We start from the raw sequence: 19,318 nt of genomic DNA on the forward strand, positions 1-19,318 counted from the left end.
TGGTCAACTTTACGTCTGCACAGGTTTTGATAACTTTTACCCTATATCTGGAACCCAAAAGTTCCTTAAATAGGCACTGTCACAGATAAATGTTTTTCCCAAATGATTCGTGCCTGTGAATATAAGTGCATCTCCAATATGCTTGCATTATTTTTTCAGGCCATTTTACCTTTGAAAATTGCCCCTAAAACACTAGTCACTAGGGGTCCCCATATACTACGCTGCTCTCCATCAGTCTCTAACTGGAAACTGACTGTGGCAATTCTCCTGCACAGCCTGCACAGAATACAGGAATACGGCTTAGCACTGTGTCGGCCTGTCAATCACTCTGCAGAGAACAGTGCCAGAGTAGGCAAAGCTGCCGGCTCTGTTCTCACCGACACAGCTGGGAAAGCAGACCGAGAGGCAGAAGCTATCAGTAGTGTCCTATCTCCTACACCAGTGGTCTCAAACTGGGGCCCTTCAGATTTTGCAAAACTTCAGCTACCAGCAACATCCTGAGGGCCACAGTTTGAGACCACTGTCCTACACAGACAACCCTGCTGTCTCTCTTCATAATGATGTACTAGGGTGAGGGGGAGGATAGCTGGAGCCATGTACTGAAGCGGTGTGTGTGTTCAGCAGGGCCGAGTATGTGTAGGCCTTAGCTATGTATGCGCAGCAGTACTGAGGTGTGTGAGTAGTTGAGATGTGTATGTAGTTGTGCTTTCCTCCACTCTGTGTATATCCAAGGTGAACAGAGAGCAGAGCTTTTAGGGGGGAGGCTGCTGCTGATTGGTTGCTACTGCCAACCTGGCAACTAAGGGTCAGTAAGTTTACAGCAGAGAGGGCAAGCAACATCACTGCCTAGGAACGCCCACAGGAGAACAACAGATGACTGTGCAGGATAGGGCTGCACCATATGGAGAAAATGTGCGATTGCGATTTTGGGCCTAAATATTGCGATTTCAATATGCGAAGTAATAAAAAAAATGGTGAAATCCCCCATTTCATGTCCAATCGCCTCCATTTCACATCTACCTACCCATTTTATGCCCACCGCCTATTTCACATCTCCCCCTTGTCACATTCTCCCCCCCCGTCACATTCTCCTCCCCCGTCACATTCCCCCTTGTCACATTCTCCTCCCCCTTGTCACATTCCCCCCCCCTTGTCACATTCCCCCCTTGTCACATTCTCCTCCCCCTTGTCACATTCCCCCCCCCCCTTGTCACATTCCCCCCTTGTCACATTCTCCTCCCCCTTGTCACATTCTCCTCCCCCTTATCACATTCTCCACCCCCTTGTCACATCCCCCCCCTCCCTCCCTCCCCTCCTGTCACATTCTTTTATTCTTGTACTGCAGTAATACACTGGGTTTCCCGGGCAGATTTCAAATCTTCCACGGGACCCGGGAAACCTAGTGTATTGCTGCAGTACAAGACGTTTCCACATCAGCCAATCACTGGCTTGACACGTGACACCACTGAGGCCAGTGATTGGCTGAAAAGGGAAAGGTCCTATTGCCTGTACTAAGAAGAGAGGAAACTCCGGAGCGCACGGAGACAAATCTGCAGGGACCGGGACTAGGTTAGCAGAAGGTTTTTTTATTTTTCTCCCTGCGCCCTTAGCTCAGTGTTTTTCTAGCAGGGTGCCTCCAGCTGTTGTGAAACTACTACTCCCAGCATGCCCGGGAGCCAGCCCAAGCAGATAATTGCATGTTTTCCCGGGGGGGCGTATCGCCATATCGCAAAAAGCAAAAATCGCAATTCGATTGCTTTTGCGATATATCGTGCAGCCCTAGTGCAGGAGAACAGGGATGCGTATAGCCACAGGGGAAAAAAACAGACTAGACAGAATAAGAGGCCATTACAAAGTATGGCTGTGGTGTTGACAGCTACGCTTTAAAGTACCAACGTTTTGCCATCAATAATGACAACTTACAGCTCAAAAGCTTTAATCTCAGACTTTTTTTTTTTACTCTAATTTTTTTTTGTATTTATATTTTCCAAAAATAAACAATGACAACTACACAAGATAAGGCAGTGCAATACAGAAAACTGATAGCATGAAATAACATAAGCAATGCATGTCCAGAGATAATCAGTAAGCACAAGAAATGGCAATATAAAGGAGACCTAAAAGAGGACTCAATAGGATTGGCATGGGGAACCATACCTAGTAAATGAAGCTTCAATCTCTGTTTTAATGTTTTGTGTAGGACGCTGACATCACAAAAGCACAGTTGTAGGCTACAAAGGCATTCAGGGAAACACATGGATCAGATTATTGAGGACAACAGTAACCAAGGAAGACTGAAGAATGATTTGATTTTTGTGACCGGACAGGATGTACTAATGAACCAGATTGGACATTGATATTTTAACATGTACATTGAAAACCGGATATTGTGAATATTTTTTAATAATTTCTTTGTCGTAGAAGTAATATATACTTACAGATCTGCTGGACCAAACAGTGTAAACTAGTGTGTTGTAGATACATTTTTTGTGTGGGCTACGAGTGTTTTTATACATGTAGGCCCTCCTTGTGCTGCCAAAACAGCTATGAACACCATAACATCTCCTAGGGTGACAATTGTCAACTAGATTGAGATTTGGGGAATTCGGATGTCTAATCAACACCTTGAACTCTTTCCTAAATTTCTGCAGTGTGGCTGGGGCATTATCCTGCTGAAAGAGGGCACTGCCATTATGGAATACTGCTGTCATGACTGCATGTACCTAGTCTGCCACAATGTGGCTGGCATGTGTTAATGTGACATCTACATGAGGCCAGGACCCAAGATTTTCCATCAGAACTTTGCCTAGAGATTCCCACTGCCTCCGCCTTCTTCCCCCGTAGCACGTCCTGGTGCCATCTGTCCTATAGTATAACGCATCACAGAGAAGCCACCAAAACGCATCTAGCCATCCAAGTAATGTAAAAGAAAATGAGATTCATGACCCCTATTTAAATCAGATAATTCATGACACCTTTTTTAAATCAGAAAATGCACAAACTGCACAAATATAGCTTTTACTAAAAGGGGTTATCTGGCAGGAGTTTTTTTTTTAATCTAAATATGGCCATTTTGTGGGGTATTAAAAATGAAAAACAAAAACTTCTACTTACCTTCCGCGCTCACACTGTGCCTTCGGTGTCCTGCTCCAGTCTTCTGATGCAATAGTCTTTTTGAGCTGCATCGTGACTGTCATTCCTGGGAAGCACCCTGGCCCAAATTGTTATACTGCCGCTAAGAGAATTGCTGGCCGAGGCGGGACATTGCTGCAGCCAGCGAGTCGCTGAGATTCAGCTCAGCATGTTGGGCCCGGGGGGCTTCCCGAGGATGCAAGTCATTGACGACAAAAACAAAACACTGAAGGCATTGCAGGAGTGCTGGAGGTAAGTGGACATTCATTTTTATACCCCACCCATGGGCCATAGTCCAGCTACTGGAAATCGTGACTTGGTACAGCCCCTCTCATCATGGAAACAAAAGTTCCAAGACATGCTGAGGGTGAAAGTGAAGCAGAACAAGTAAGACCTTTCCTGCTCCCCGGACAACCCTTTAAAATCCTTATATTATCCTTGTGAGTAGAGAGTACGGCAAAAAGAACCCTTGAGACCGGCGCTGCGACTATTAGGAGTGGTAATGCTGTAATCCAGGTAGTGGAGGAAGCAATGATGAAGTCCAGGTAGTGATAAAGATCCTCAGCAGGATCATTTACTGACAAAAGATAAAAGATTACGCGTTTCGGGAGGAGCCCTCCCTTCCTCAGGTCAGGGTCCCTGATCTGAGGAAGGGAGGGCTCCTCCCGAAACGCGTAATCTTTTATCTTTTGTCAATAAATGATCCTGCTGAGGATCTTTATCACTACCTGGACTTCATCATTGCTTCCTCCACTACCTGGATTACAGCATTACCACTCCTAATAGTCGCAGCGCCGGTCTCAAGGGTTCTTTTTGCCGTACTCTCTACTCACATTTCTACAGGACGACTTGGGTCGACTCCTGCAACCCACTGGCTTGAGGATTGATGGTACCCCATGTTGTTGGGGTTATATGCCTATTACTACCGTCTTGAGGTGAGCGGCCATCTATAAGCCCCGTGGGGTCATCCCCTTATTCCCCCCACCTCCTACACATATATATTGGGGTAATACACGAGGCGCCGCCCGTTTGGTTTTTCTCTTTTCTTTTTTATACAGATTATATTATCCTTACATGATTTTATAGCTCGTCAACATCGAGAATTGACTGTTCATCTGCTGTCTAACACATCCCCCTAAAGGGGTTTTCCAGGCAAATGTATCACATAACCCTATTGTTTTGTTTTGTTTTTTATTGCAAAGGGGACATGGGGTCCTCCTGGCCACACATAACCCTTTTAAGATATATTATACTTCATAATAACTTTTTTACAAAACATACACTTCTCTAGATCAGCATCCTAATATCTGAATTAAGAGGCTACCTGCAACTTCAATGCGGATTTTCATGTTCTTCTGCAAGTCTGCTAGAGGGCTAATGTACTCCAAGGCTTTACCGGAGGTCACCTCCTCCAATTTGGCTTTTAGCTGGTTTAATCGTTCCTTAAATAACCTGTTCGAAGGAGAGACAATGTCATAATACATATAAAAATTCTCCAAAATACACATATTTTTGTCTTTTTTCATCTTAGTCATAGAATTGGATAATCCAAAAATCTGGTCAATAATCTATTGACATAAAAAAAACAACAGGAGAATAAATAGAATATATTATCTAAAAATTACTACATTACTGACATTCATGTTCTGGAAACTAATGCAGACTCTAAATGTCCCTTGCACTGACCGGTCAATGGGTTCAGTCATACATTCTGTACAGGTTGGCCCATAATGCCAGTGTGAACAAAACCTACCTATGTTTAAGTTACCTTTAGACAGAAGCAAAAGCCGTAAGACAAAGGTTTATTGTTACTTACTTTTCTTTTAGTTCTGAGAACTGCTTTTCTAGATGACACATCTCATCTAAACATTCATTTCTTCGACGTTCACAATCTAGATCATCCATATCTGTCAAGAGAGAATATTCCTTTATGCCATGTTAAAAAGATACCAGTTGCCCCTGCTGAAGAAATGACCCATCTATTCATACAAAATACAGCTGAGAGATGAGGCATTTAGGGTGACTGTTGTAAGACAAGATTCTGTTTCAAGAACATGTCAGTATGGCTAGTTCTAGGTCACGATTTGTGCCTCCAAGGCACGGATATGTCGGCAAAATTCCAGAAACATATGCAGTCATATCAATGCTCAGATAGGCACAGGCCTCATTCATTTAAATGGCCCAAGCGTAGTCGGCTACTGACTATGTGCGAGCAATGTTCAAAACTTATACAAGTTTTGGCTTGGATTGAAAAGTGTGGGTTGAAGCACTTTTCAGTCAGAGACAACCCTCAAAAAACGCTTGGTGATCTGAACATAGTTACTAACTGACTCGGGCCATTGAAATAAATGGGATTGTTGTCTGCCCAAGTACAGATAAGTCAGCATGCTATTTAGAAGGGGTATTCCAGGCCAAAACTATTTTTTTTATATATCAACTGGCTCCGGAAAGTTAAACAGATTTGTAAATTACTTCTATTAAAAAATCTTAATCCTTCCAATAGTTATTAGCTTCTGAAGTTGAGTTATTTTCTGTCTAACTGCTCTCTGATGACTCATGTCCCGGGAGCTGTGCAGTTCCTATGGGGATATTCTCCCATCATGCACAGCTCCCGGGACGTGACATCATCACTGAGCAGTTAGACAGAAAACTTCAGAAGCTAATAGCTATTGGAAGGATTAAGATTTTTTAATAGAAGTAATTTACAAATCTGTTTAACTTTCCGGAGCCAGTTGATATATATAAAAAAAAATTGCCTGGAATACCCCTTTAATAGTTACATGACATATCTGTGAACCAAATATGTAAAAAAAAATGTACAGCTCAAACAAATAGACTGATTGGTGGGGGGTTAGAGGGTGTCGGGATTAACTGAGCCCAACAGTTAGAACAATAGCAATAACAAAGTGGGGTTCAGTCTAGGGACCGACCGATTATCAGTATGGCCGATATTATCGGCCGATAATCACGATTTTGGGCATTATCGTTATCGGCAATTACCTTGCCGGTAAGCCGATAATACCCCTACCCCCGCTCCGCCCCCACCCCCCCCCCCTGACCCACCGCACCGCGATCGCCCCCCCGACCCACTGCACCGCGTCGCACCCCCCACCGTAGTGCTGGGTGGTATACCGGTATGAACCGGATATGTTTTTTTTTTTCTCCCACGGTATGGATTTTTGCCCATACCGCTATACCGGTCGGTCCCCTCCCCCACCCTCCGAGTCAATAAAAAAAATTAAACATGCCTGTAATGGGAGTGGTCCGGGCCATCCATCCTTCCTGTAGTGTCTGGCGGCATTCCGGGTGGAGGGTGAGCCGGTCCGGGCTGTCCTTCTCCGGGGGTCCTCTTCTCCACTCCGGGCAGGCTCCGGCCTAGTATGCTGCATAGACGCCGCTACGCCGTGACGTCAGGTGCGTCACTGCGCACGGACGTCACTGCGCAGCGGCGTCTATGCAGCGTTACTAGGCCGGTGCCTGCCCGGAGTGGAGAAGAGGACCCCCGGAGAAGAAGGACAGCCCGGACCGGTTCACCCTCCACCCGGAATGCCGCCGTACACTACAGGAAGGAAGGATGGCCCGGACCACCCTCCCCGGACGGTCCCTGCAGCAACTGGGAAGGTGAGTCAGGGTTCTGGGATGGACAGGGGTCTGTATAATATACTATACCTACAGTAGGCCCTCCAGCTGTTGCAAAACTACAACTCCCAGCATGCCCGGACAGCGAATGGCTGTCCGGGCATGCTGGGAGTAGTAGTTTTGCAACAGCTGGAGGCACCCCTAGGCGCGGTGCGGCGGGGGGAGCGGTGGCGGTGATAGGTCTCCGGACCCCCGGACAGGCAGGGGGAGAGAAGCGGGTGGTGGCGGCGGCGGCCTATGGCACCGCAAAAGCCACTGCAGTGCATTGATTTAAAGTGCCCGCTTCAAATCGATGATCTGCAGCGGTGTCGCGGGGGGATAAATAGCCGATAACTTATACCGGAATATCGGTATAAGTTATCGGCCCTAACCTCCACCGATTATCGGTATCGGCCCTAAAAAAACGATATTGGTCGATCCCTAGTTCAGTCCAAAAGGAAACAGGAGAAAGGGGGGGGGGGTAACTTTAGTTCATAAAGTGGCAGTATGTAAACTAACAATAAGTATATAATGTAACATAAAACTATTTGTACTTAGCAGAAAGTAACTGAAATTCCCGAAAACTGATTAAACTGATTCACCACTAAAATAGTTTTATGATAATCAGAATTTTTTATGAGGTTTTATTTGTAAACATTGCTTATCTAAAATTCAGTGGACCAGAGGAGTCAGGGACTCTTAGCCATTTCCTTCAGAACTTGGCACCCCTGGCTCTGGCATAGTGTGGTCAGTCATCAGTACACTACTTCTTTATAAAAGGTACTGGCAGATTTATGACAACATTAGGCCAGAATGCCAGCATAAGTGGAAGCAGGCAGCCACATACGGGCTCTGTAAGCAGCCTTCACTAGCTGGATATATTGAAAAGAAGAAAAACTACCACAAGAGGACATAGTTTTAAATTAGAGGGGCAAAGGTTTAAAAGTAATATCAGGAAGTTTTACTTTACTGAGAGAGTAGTGGATGCATGGAATAGCCTTCCTGCAGAAGTGGTCGCTGCAAATACAGTGATCCCTCAACTTACAATGGCCTCAACATACAATAGTTTCAACATACAATGGTCTTTTCTGGACCATTGTAACTTGAAACCAGACTCAACATACAATGCTTTGGAATCTGCGAAACGTGTCAATGGCTGGAAGAACTGACCAATCAGAATGGATATTTCACTAGCAAAATCCCTGTACATGCACTGACTGGTGTCTTGTAGCGCCCCCTACAGTACAGGGAGGTATTACATGTTCTGTACTCTTTACCTGTACCAGGGTTAGCTTCTCCTTTGGACATCAGGTAAGGGCGGCTCCATTTCCCTTTTTTTAGGACATTGCATGTTCTCTACAGGACCCTGAAGAAGCTTCTGTCCTCTACATAGACCAGTGTTTCCCAAAGAGGTTGCCTCCAGCTGTTGCAAAACTACAACTACCAGCATGCCCGGACAGCCTTTGGCTGTCCGGGCATGCTGGGAGTTGTAGTTTTGCAACAGCTGGAGGCACTCTGGTTGGGAAACACTGAAATAGACAGTGATTTACAGCTCCCAGCAGATCTTTCTTACTTTTATATGTAAGGATTTGCTTTATCTGTATTAGTTATCTACTTATTTTTGTTTAATCCTCACTTTTTCCTATTTTTGGATGACATTTTGGTGGCTTCAGAACCAATTACCAGGTTTCCATAGAGTTATGGTCTCAACATACAATGGTTTCAACATACAATGGTCGACCTGGAACCAATTAATATTGTAACTTGAGGGACCACTGTACAGTGAAGGAGTTTAAGCATGCATGGGATAAGCATAAGGCTATCCTTCATATAAGATAGGGATATGCATAAGGCTATCCTTCATATAAGATAGGGATATACATAAGGCTATCCTTCATATAAGATAGGGATATGCATAAGGCTATCCTTCATATAAGATAGGGATAAGCAGAAGGCTATCCTTCATATAAGATAGGGATAAGCAGAAGGCTATCCTTCATATAAGATAGGGATAAGCAGAAGGCTATCCTTCATATAAGATAGGGATATGCATAAGGCTATCCTTCATATAAGATAGGGATATGCATAAGGCTATCGTTCATATAAGATAGGGATAAGCAGAAGGCTATCCTTCATATAAGATAGGGATATGCATAAGGCTATCCTTCATATAAGATAGGGATATGCATAAGGCTATCGTTCATATAAGATAGGGATATCCATAAGGCTATCGTTCATATAAGATAGGGATATGCATAAGGCTATCCTTCATATAAGATAGGGATATGCATAAGGCTATCGTTCATATAAGATAGGGATATCCATAAGGCTATCGTTCATATAAGATAGGGATATCCATAAGGCTATCCTTCATATAAGATAGGGCCAGGGACTATTGATAGGATTCAGATTATTGGGCCGACTAGATGGGCCAAATGGTTCTTATCTGCAACACCTTCTATATACAGAATGTCAATGTTAGAATGAAAATTGCAAACACAAACCAGAACTCTCCTCCTCAGAGTCCGACTGGCTGGCACTATCTTCTCTATCGCTGTCCACTTCTTCTTGTCCATTCATTTCTGTAGCTGAATCTGCTTCTGCCTCCATCGTGGGAAGTCAAATGCTGTTCTCCTCTGAGGTTAAACGGAAAAAAAAGAATTCAAACAATATGTCAGAAAGTGGCCTTTTTTGTTTTGATATAAACATTCTTCTTAGTTTATATGTTTTTTTGTTATGTGACTATGTTATCTACAGAAAAAAAAAATCTTAAAATATTCTAGTATTTATACCAGCCACAGTTACAATGAACTGACTCTGTCTGTATCTGACACAATGAAAAAGGCCATAGTCACGGGTCATGGGTTCCTGACAGTGAATGGAAGGGACAAAAATATACACGGAAAATAAATAATTCTACCGCTGTACAAATCACTAGTCAGACCACACATAGAATACTGTGTACAGTACTGGTCAGACCACACATAGAATACTGTGTACAGTACTGGTCAGACCACACATAGAATACTATGTACAGTACTGGGCACCAGTGTACAAGAAAGATATAGTGGAGCTGGAGAGGGTTCAAAGACAGGCAACCAGAGTAATACGGGGAATGGGAGGACTACAGTACCCAGAAAGATTATCAGAATTGGGGTTATTTAGTTTACAAATAAGATTTTTCAGGGGCGACCTAATAAATGTATAAATATATCAGGGGACCGTATAGAGATCTCTCTCATAATTTTTTTATACCCAGGACTGTATCTATAACAAGGGGGATGCTCTTACTCTAGAGGAAAGAAGGTTTCTACACCAACACATAAAGGGGGTTCTTTACTGTAAGAGCAGTGAGACTGTGGAACTCTCTGCCAGAGGAAGTGATCATGGCGAACTAGGGGTGTGAATCGCCAAGAATTTGGCGATTCGATTCGAATCGCGATACCAGTGTGGCGATTCGATATGTCGCGATACCGTCTAGGTGACGATACATCGCGATATATCCCGATTCTGTCTAAAAAACAATGTCTTTTACACTTTTATTAAAACTTTATTTAACTTTTTTTTTTTTATACACAATATTAGTCTTTTAGGAATCATTAGATTCATCAGACTATTGAACTCCATTTATCTGCGATCCATTGATAGAGCCTGGTCCAGCCAGGATCTATCAATGACAGAGCCACGGAGAGCAGGGAAGCAGAGGTAAGCCCTCCGGCTACCTCCACAGTGGATCGCCCACCTGCAATCGCGCTGCGGGGGGGCGATCTAGCCCACCAGGGAGCATTCACATGTCCCTTTAGACGCCGCTGTCGGCTTTGACAGCGGCGATCTAAAGGGTTAATAGCCAGCCGCGGCGATCTGGCTATTAGCGATGGCCCCCGGCTACTGAGAACAGCCGGGGGCTGCAGAGTATGGAGCGGGCAGGAATCCCGAGCCCGCTCCATACATACTGCAGAGCGCCGCATGCTGGATATTAGCGGCGGCCCCCGGCTACTGAAATCAGCCGGGGGCCGCAGAGTATGGAGCGGGCACGAGTCGGAGCCCGCTCCGTACACCTAGAGCTCCGCCGCCGCCGCGTCAGATCCGGCTGACAAAATGTGGAATTTGTATCTCCTGATGCCTGGGACATGCTGTTCCGGGGATCAGGAGATACAAATTCCACATCACTAAAAGAATCGATTCAAAAATATTTTGAATCGATTCAGTATCGGCAAGTGAAAAATCGCGATAATCGCGGGAATCGATTTTTTCTTACATCCCTATGGCGAACCCAACAAAAAAACCAATCAATCCCTCTTCGGGGAGAATATGACAATCAATGCAAGCGTAGATATTTATTGCAACACGAGACACAGTATACCGGACCCCTCACCAACGTGCCAAGGAGAGGGGAGTTCAAATATAGATAAAAAAAAAAAAGAAAACTTCCATGTGTCTAGGGCTGGGCGGTATACCGGTTCATCCCAAATACCGAAATTTTTGGGCTGCAAGATATGAATTTTTCCCATACCGCAATACCGGTTTGGCCCCTCCCCCTTGGGAATGAATAATCAGCCCAGCGCTGCGCTGTCCCCATATCGGGGAACTAATCATATGTGACCTGCCAGCGCTGTTCTGCTCCCCCCCCCTACCAAATCATGTTACCCCCCAGTGCTGTTCTGCTCCCCCCCTAACAAATCATGTTACCCGCCAGTGCTGTTCTGTCCCCCCCCAATTAATATCAGCCCAGCGGGGTACTACTCAAATAGGTCACCCGCAAGCACTGCCCTCCTCCTCTTTGTTGGGGGCCGCCTGCGATGGAACTCTATACTGTACGCCAGTGGTCTCCGATCTGCGGACCTCCAGATGTTGCAAAACTACAACTCCCAGCATGCCCGGACAGCCAACGCCTGTCCGGGCATGCTGGGAGTTATAGTTTTGCAACAGCTTGAGGTCCGCAGGTTGGAGACCACTGCTGTACGCTGTATCCCTATGCCCAGGCTGCAAAAGATAAAGAAAATAAACTTTAACTTACCTACGTCGGCCTTACGCTGGGGACGGGAACGTCGGACAGCCGTCAGCCTATCACCGGCTGCAGCGATGTCCCGCCCCGGCCAATGATAGGTTAAACGCACTGTCATGTAAGAAGCCGGCCAGAGCTCCTTACATGACAGTGGGCTCAGCCTATCACTGGCCGAGGCGGGACATCACTGCGGCCGGTGATAGGCTGACGGCTGTCCGACGTTCCCGTCCCCAGCGTAAGGCCGAGGTAAGTAAGTTAAAGTTTATTTTCTTTATCTTTTGCAGCCTGGGCATAGGGATACAGCGTACCACAGTGGTCTCAAACCTGCGGACCTCAAGCTGTTGCAAAACTACAACTCCCAGCATGCCCGGACAGCCGTTGGCTGTCCGGGCATGCTGGGAGTTGTAGTTTTGCAACATCTGGAGGTCCGCAGGTTGGAGACAACTGGTGTACAGTATAGAGTTCCATCGCCGGCGGCCCCCAACAAAGAGGAGGAGGGCAGTGCTTGCTGGTGACATATGTGAGTAGTACCCTGCTGGGCTGATCATTAATTGGGGGGGAGCAGAACAACGCTGGCGGGTCACATGATTGGGGGGGTGAAAGAAATACCGTTATATACCGTGGAACCGCCATAAGTTACAAAAATACCGTGATACACATATTTGGTCATACCGCCCAGCTCTACATGTGCCTCAAGGAGCGCATTAATCACACTGTGGAAAGTCCAGGTGTCAGCGATTTCCACATTTATTAAGTCCATATAAAGTCCATGATATGGACTAAATAAATGTGTGAATTTTTAACGCTGACCCCTGGACTTCCCACAGTGTGATTTATGCGCTCCTTAAGACACATGAAAGTTTTTTGTTTTTTTTAATCTATATTAGGTTATGGATAATAAATTTAAAGGGGTATTACAGCATTTTTTTTTATTTGACTATGCTACAGGGGCAGTAAAGTTAGTGTAGTTCATAATATAGTGTCTATACCTGTGTGTGACGGTTTTCTCACAATTCTTATGTGATTTTCACCCCAATATTTATTTTTACCAGCATACAAAATGACTTTTGTCTCTGATTTTTCCCAGGTTGCAATGCGGCCGAGACGTGACTCACTAGTCAGCTGATGACAGGGAGCCTGTATGCTTCAATGGGTGCAGGGATCAATCTGCAACTAATGCAACAGCTGCAGGCACCCTGATTGAAAACCACAGGTCTTTTGAATAGATGCAGTTTATTTATGTTTCAATGGGTGGGGTGGCTGATGTGTGAGAGGGAGGAAATGGAATTGTGGGATTTGTAATCAAAAAATGAAAACTCAAACAGGAAATACAAGTTCACAAAAAGCTAGCCACAGTGTTAAGGTAATCTCACAGCATAGCCATTTAGCCCCAAGACAAGCACAGATTCTTCCTAAGCATGTCCATTACTGTCTGCCAGGTATGTACTAAAATCATCTTATGGTGAATAACCCCTATAAAGGGACAGAACGTTGATCCAGGGATTTGTTCTGATCGCCATATTTGTAGTCAGGAAGCAAGGAAGCAATCCCCCCCCATTAGCCTCATAAGGTTTTTTTTTTTTTGCCTTCTTCTGGATCAATACAGGAGGGACACAATAGGGATATAGGTTGAACTTGATGAACTCTTGTGTGGCCTTCTGGAACTAGATCTGGCAGGAGGGCAACACTAGATAGACAGAAGTCCCTGTGTGCAGCTCCCCTCACTCCCTGACCTAGGACAATCTAGAACATTCCTCCGTCAACCGAATCCCATTCCCAGCAGTTGCCATAAAGTGTGCACACCCTGCTGCTCTATCAATAAACACAATACATGAAGGAAGTTTGTCTCTCCAATATGGCTGCCCCAAATACAGAGATTCTCCAGCCAGCAGGAGAATTTTGAAGCCTACTCTTACCTACGGTACCATTTATTTCAATGAGTTGAAGAGAGTCAGCGAGTGACTCTGGTCTCATCATTTTCTGACTCTATACAGCTTTTTGCCCGGACTGAAAACCATCGTCTGCCGTTATCAGTCTGGGGCAAAAAAAAAACCTGATATGGTTGAAAAATTACCCAACTGGAGTCACTTGCTGACTCAGTTTTGCTCATTGAAATGAATGGGGTACAGCACAGTTTTGGCAGCAGGCGGTTTTGAAATTCTCCCGTCGGATTCGGCTGCCAGAGACTGAAAATGTGGTCTGAATGCACCCGAATAAAAATAAAACTGTCTAGTTTTCCCTATTGCAACCAGTCATAACTTGGCTTTAGAGGGTTACTTTCATTTAAAGGGGTACTCCAGCGCTAAGACATCTCATCCCCTATCCAAAGGATAGGGGATAAGATGCCTAATCGCGGGGGTCCCGCCGCTGGGGACCCCCGTGATCTTCCACGCCGCACCCCCTTGGAATCAGCCCCCGGAGAATGCTCGCTCCGGGTCTGATTACTGGCGATCACAGGGACAGAGCATAGTGACATCACAGCTACGCCCCCTCAATGCAAGCCTATGAGAGGGGGCGTCACGCCCCTCCCATAGGCTTGCATTGAGGGGGCGGAGCGTGACATCACACGGGGACAGAGCATAGTGACGTCACGCTCCGCCCCCTCAATGCAAGCCTATGGGAGGGGGTGTCACGCCCCCTCCCATAAGCTTGCATTGAGGGGGCGGAGCGTGACATCACACGGGGTGGAGCATAGTGACGTCACTATGCTCCGTCCCCGTGATCGCCAGTAATCAGACCCGGAGCGAGCATGCTCCGGGGGCTGATTCTAAGGGGGTGCGGCGTGGAAGATCATGGGGGTCCCCAGCGGCGGGACCCCCGTGATCAGGCATCTTATCCCCTATCCTTTGGATAGGGGATAAGATGTCTTAGTGCCGGAGTTCCCCTTTAAAAGGAATAAAAACATTTGATGTGTTGCCCACACATGTTAAAAGTTTTGATCTCTTCTGACACCTGCTGCAATCGCTAGTTAAACGCTGGGGAAGTGCATTGGCACCGCGATCGACTATCCAGCGCGCTGCCAGATCCCCCCCTATTTTGCTGCATAGACTCCAACAGCGAATAGGTCAAATTTGATTGACAGCTGGGGGGGAGTGAGCAGTGCGCTGCCACAAACTTTCCTGGCTCATAACTAGTGATCGCAGTTTTTATTTTTTTGGCTATTTAAAAAAAATAAATGTAATTAAATGATGGTAACCCTTTAACGTCTTGCTTAGCTCAGGTAAAATTTTATCTGAGCTCTGATTGGTTTCTGTGGGCAAAACCAGACAGCTTTTATTTATTCCTTCCTCCACCCATATCTCTCTTCTACAGACACCAACTAAAAATGGTAATACCATCCGGACATTTATGGTATTTCCACTGGATACCTTACATGCCTGACTGATGATTTGCTGCTTTCCGCAGTTTAGGCTGGGTTCACACTACGTTTTTCAACTACGGTTCCCGCATACGTTTTCTATCAAAAACCGTATGGGGAAAAAAACGGATGGAACAGTATGGGAAAAAGTAAACCGTATGGGTTTTTAAACAGTATACTGTTTTTAAAAGTGCATACTGTTCCGTCCGTTTTTGTAGAAAAAAAACCCATACGTTTTTGAAAATTTTGTCCATTTTTAATGGGAGGGGTCTTGGGTGGGGACTTTAGGATTCAAATGCGCATGTGCAAAGTAAAAACGTATACGTTTTTCCTGTATGGAACCGTATACATGTGCATTTCCCATTGACGTCCATGTTAAAAAAAACGTATGCGGTTGCAGTACGGTTTTTAAACCGGAATCAAAACCGTGGTTGACCACGATTTTGTCTCCGGTTTAAAAACCGTACTGCAACTGCATACGTTTTTTTAAACATGGACGTCAATGGGAAACGCACATGTATACGGTTCCATACGGGAAAAACGTATACGTTTTTACTTTGCACATGCGCTTTTGAATCCTGAAGTCCCCACCCAAGACCCCTCCCATTAAAAATGGACAAAATTTTCAAAAACGTATGGGTTTTTTTTCTACGAAAACTGACGGAACTGTATGCACTTTTAAAAACAGTATACTGTTTAAAAACCCATAAGGTTTACTTTTTCCCATACTGTTCAATCCGTTTTTCCCCCCATACGGTTTTTGATAGAAAACGTATGCGGGAACCGTAGTTGAAAAACGTAGTGTGAACCCAGCCTTACATAGCATTTGATGCTAGGCTTTTTACACAACTTCAATTGGTTTCTATGGGAGTTACACAAACTGTGTAAAACAGCTGAACCATCACAAACCACAGGGGGTGGGGCCTCAATATTCAGATGCAGGTCACAGTGGTGGTCCTATGGATATATGATAAATCTGAAATCAGAAATATAGCTTTAAAGGGGTACTCCACTGGAAAATATATTTTTTTAAATCAACTGGTGCCAGAAAGTTAAACAAATTTGTAAATTACTTTTATTTAAAAATCTTAATCCTTCCAGTACTTATCAGCGGCTGTATGCTCCACAGGAAGTTCTTTTCTTTTTAAAGGGTACCTCTCCTCAAATAAACTTTTGATATATTTTAGATTAATGAATGTTGAATAACTTTCCAATAGCATGTTAATGAAAAATATGCTTCTTTCTATTGTATTTTTCCCGATCGGTCCTGTCAGCAAGCATTTCTGACTCATGCTGGAGTCCTAAACACACAGAGCTGCCAGCCTGCTTTGTTCACAGCCAAACAGGCTGTGAACAAAGCAGGCTGGCAGCTCTGAGTGTTCTCCTTTGTGAACAAAGCAGACTGGCAGCTCGTGGTGTTTAGGACTCCAGCATGAGTCTGAAATGCTTGCTGCCAGGACTGGTAGGGAGACCCCTAGTGGTCATTTCTTCAAAGTGGAAAATTAAATAGAAAGAAGCATATTTTTTAATAACATGCAATTTTAAAGTTATTCTGCATACATTAATCTATAATATATCAAAAGTTTTTTTGATGAGAGGTACCCTTTAAATTTATTTTCTGTCTGACCACAGTGCTCTCTGCTGACACCTCTGTCCATACAGGGGTGTGGAAATAAAAATAAAAAAACAACTTGTCCAAGGGACTAAAACAGAGCACAATCTACTTGTCCCTTATGAAAATCTAGTTGTCCTGGTAGACAAAATAATTTTAATCAAAATAGTACATAAATTTGGGGTTTTTCTTTTTTTTCGGTATTCACCTTGTGGTCAAACTTACACCTTATTTTAATACTTTTGGTCGGCCTGATTATACCAATACCAAATATTTTTTTTCTTCTTTGAAAAAAAAAAAAATAATAATAATTCCTGACCCCTATAAAAAAATTATTTTTCTGTATACCGGGCTGTTTGTATACCGGGCTGTTTGAATCTGCTGTATGTATCGATGCCATTTTGGTATTGATCTGATTTTTTTAACACTTTTTTTACTTAATTTTTTCTGGGATATTTTATAAACATAAAAAAACTCAATTCTGTGATTTTTTTTTTTTACGTTAACGCCATAGCCCGTACGAGATATAACATTAAATTTTTTAATAATTTGGACAATAACGCACGCGCAAATACCAAATATGTTTATTTTTATTATGTTTACATATTTTTTTATATGTAAAATGGGAAAAGGGGGGAGATATGAACTTCTAATATGGAAGGGGTTAATGGGTGTTTTTTTTTTTAAACTTATTAAACTTTTTTTTTTTTTAAATACACTTTATTCACATCATTAGATTCCTCATTCAGATTAATGCAGTTCTATTGAACTCCATTGATCTGTATTCATTTGGTTGAGCCTGCTCAAGGCAGGCTCAATCAAATGTAGATTTATGGGGGCAGCCATGAATGCAGAGGTAAGCCGTCCGGCTACCTCCACAGGGGATATAGACTCCCTCCATAGACTTTAATGTTAAAATGTTAGCATCCGTTATTCTGCCATTATTTTTTACGAGACAAAAACTACTGCATGCACCGTCTTTTGTGTCGTTAGCCATAAAGGGACATAACTGGTGCTGCAGGACAGTCAAAAAATCCCACTGACATGAATGGGATATTTTGACGGCCGTGTTAGGAACTTTCTGACGGGAGATTTTGCAGGGTGGCAACCGTAGTGTGAAATGTCCCCAACCCAGTCTTCAAAGCTTACCAACACTCCAGGACAGTGTTTCCTAACCAGGGTGCCTCCAGCTGTTGCAAAACTACAACTCCCTGCCGATGGCTGTCCGGGCATGCTGGGAGATGTAGTTTTGCAACAGCTGGAGGCTCCCTGGTTGGTTAACACTTCTCCAGGACTTGAATTGTTCCCTGTTTTACATTGGTGGGCCTTGAGGACTGGGTCAGGGACCACAGGTCTTGGGCATCGCCGCATGTATAGAATTCCACCTGTAGAATCACACACTACACACTCCCTGATCTGCCACATCATGGCACTGCGATGGGCAGAGTGATGGTGGCACTACAGTACAACACCCCCAGTGATCTCTATGCGGAGGAGTCACTAAACTAGAATGACACAATAGCAGTGCCATGGCACCTACATCACCGGGCACTCCTCCTCTGTACATGAACCAACCAGGGCCTGGTATACAAACAGACTCCATATTACCCCAGTCCCTGGCACTATCTTCCCTGACATATACCAGCCCAGTGCCCGTCATGTGCCCCATAGTGTAATACCCCTCTGCTGGACTCCCCTCCCATACACTGTCACTATCTGTCTCCATGACACTAAGAGGTTAAGGGTGAAGCTCTTCTGAGATGCCCCAACACATTAACCCCCTCAGCCCCGGCGGAGAATTCATGACATATTGACGCTGCGCTGTATATTAACCCGTGAATGCTCGGATCGTCCCGCCTCCCTGTTCCTGTTCCCTCCTGCTTCATTCACTTTCTTCTTCTTCTTCTTCTTTCCTCGTTTCCTTCACTTTGGTTGATGTCTTCGCCTGGCCCCGCCCACAGCGATCAACTTTGACAGACATGGGGAACCGCCAAGCAAGCAGGAAGAATGCGCGGAGAGAGCAGCCAATCAGGATTAAGGGAGGGGGCGGGATCAGTAAACGTTCGACCAATCGGAATGAAGGAAATGATGATAGAGTTCAGCGCGGCGGATAGAAGGGTCGAAGAAAACCGGGAGCAATGCATTGTGGGATGCGGCTTCAAATTGAAGTCTTCCTATGTTTGAACTACGAGCGCGACTGCGCAGCCCTTCAATGTGTAGTCGGTGTTTCCCAACCAAAGTACCTCCAGCTGTAGAAAAACTACAATTACCAGCGTGCCCGGACAGCCTTTGGCTGTCCGGGCATGCTGGGAATTGTAATTTTGCAACAGCTGGAGGTACCTTGGTTGGGAAACACTGCTCTAAACAGTAATAAAAGCTGTAGACGCACCCAGGACGCTGCGTGTGAATTGTTTAGTAACATATACTTGCACATTTTTGTTTGTTTATTTATTTATTTTTTGGCTATAAAAAACTGCCCCCTTATTATTTACCCCCAAGATGGAGCGGGAAGGGGGTTGCCACTTTCTATACACACATAGTAGTGGGGGAGGGGGCTTCCATTCTCTATACACACATAATAGTGGGGAGGGGG

The 19,318-nt window shown here is 44.7% G+C and overlaps 1 protein-coding gene across 1 annotated transcript in view; it reads right to left on the reverse strand.

Annotated features, from left to right (window-relative positions):
* The window catches only part of BRMS1 (BRMS1 transcriptional repressor and anoikis regulator), a 36,609-nt gene extending 17,869 nt beyond the window's left edge, over positions 1-18,740 (reverse strand). Inside the window, exons 1-4 of the mRNA XM_056527305.1 lie at positions 18,559-18,740; positions 9,255-9,386; positions 4,949-5,039; positions 4,457-4,584 (exon numbers count right to left, since the gene is read on the reverse strand). Coding sequence (XP_056383280.1) covers positions 4,457-4,584; positions 4,949-5,039; positions 9,255-9,360 — 325 coding nt within the window. The 5' untranslated portion in view covers positions 9,361-9,386; positions 18,559-18,740. The remainder of the gene's footprint in view (positions 1-4,456; positions 4,585-4,948; positions 5,040-9,254; positions 9,387-18,558) is intronic.
* Between the last annotated feature and the right edge of the window lie 578 nt (positions 18,741-19,318).

The sequence above is a fragment of the Hyla sarda genome, chromosome 6 (genome assembly GCF_029499605.1).
Source record: "Hyla sarda isolate aHylSar1 chromosome 6, aHylSar1.hap1, whole genome shotgun sequence".
NCBI lineage: Eukaryota > Metazoa > Chordata > Amphibia > Anura > Hylidae > Hyla > Hyla sarda.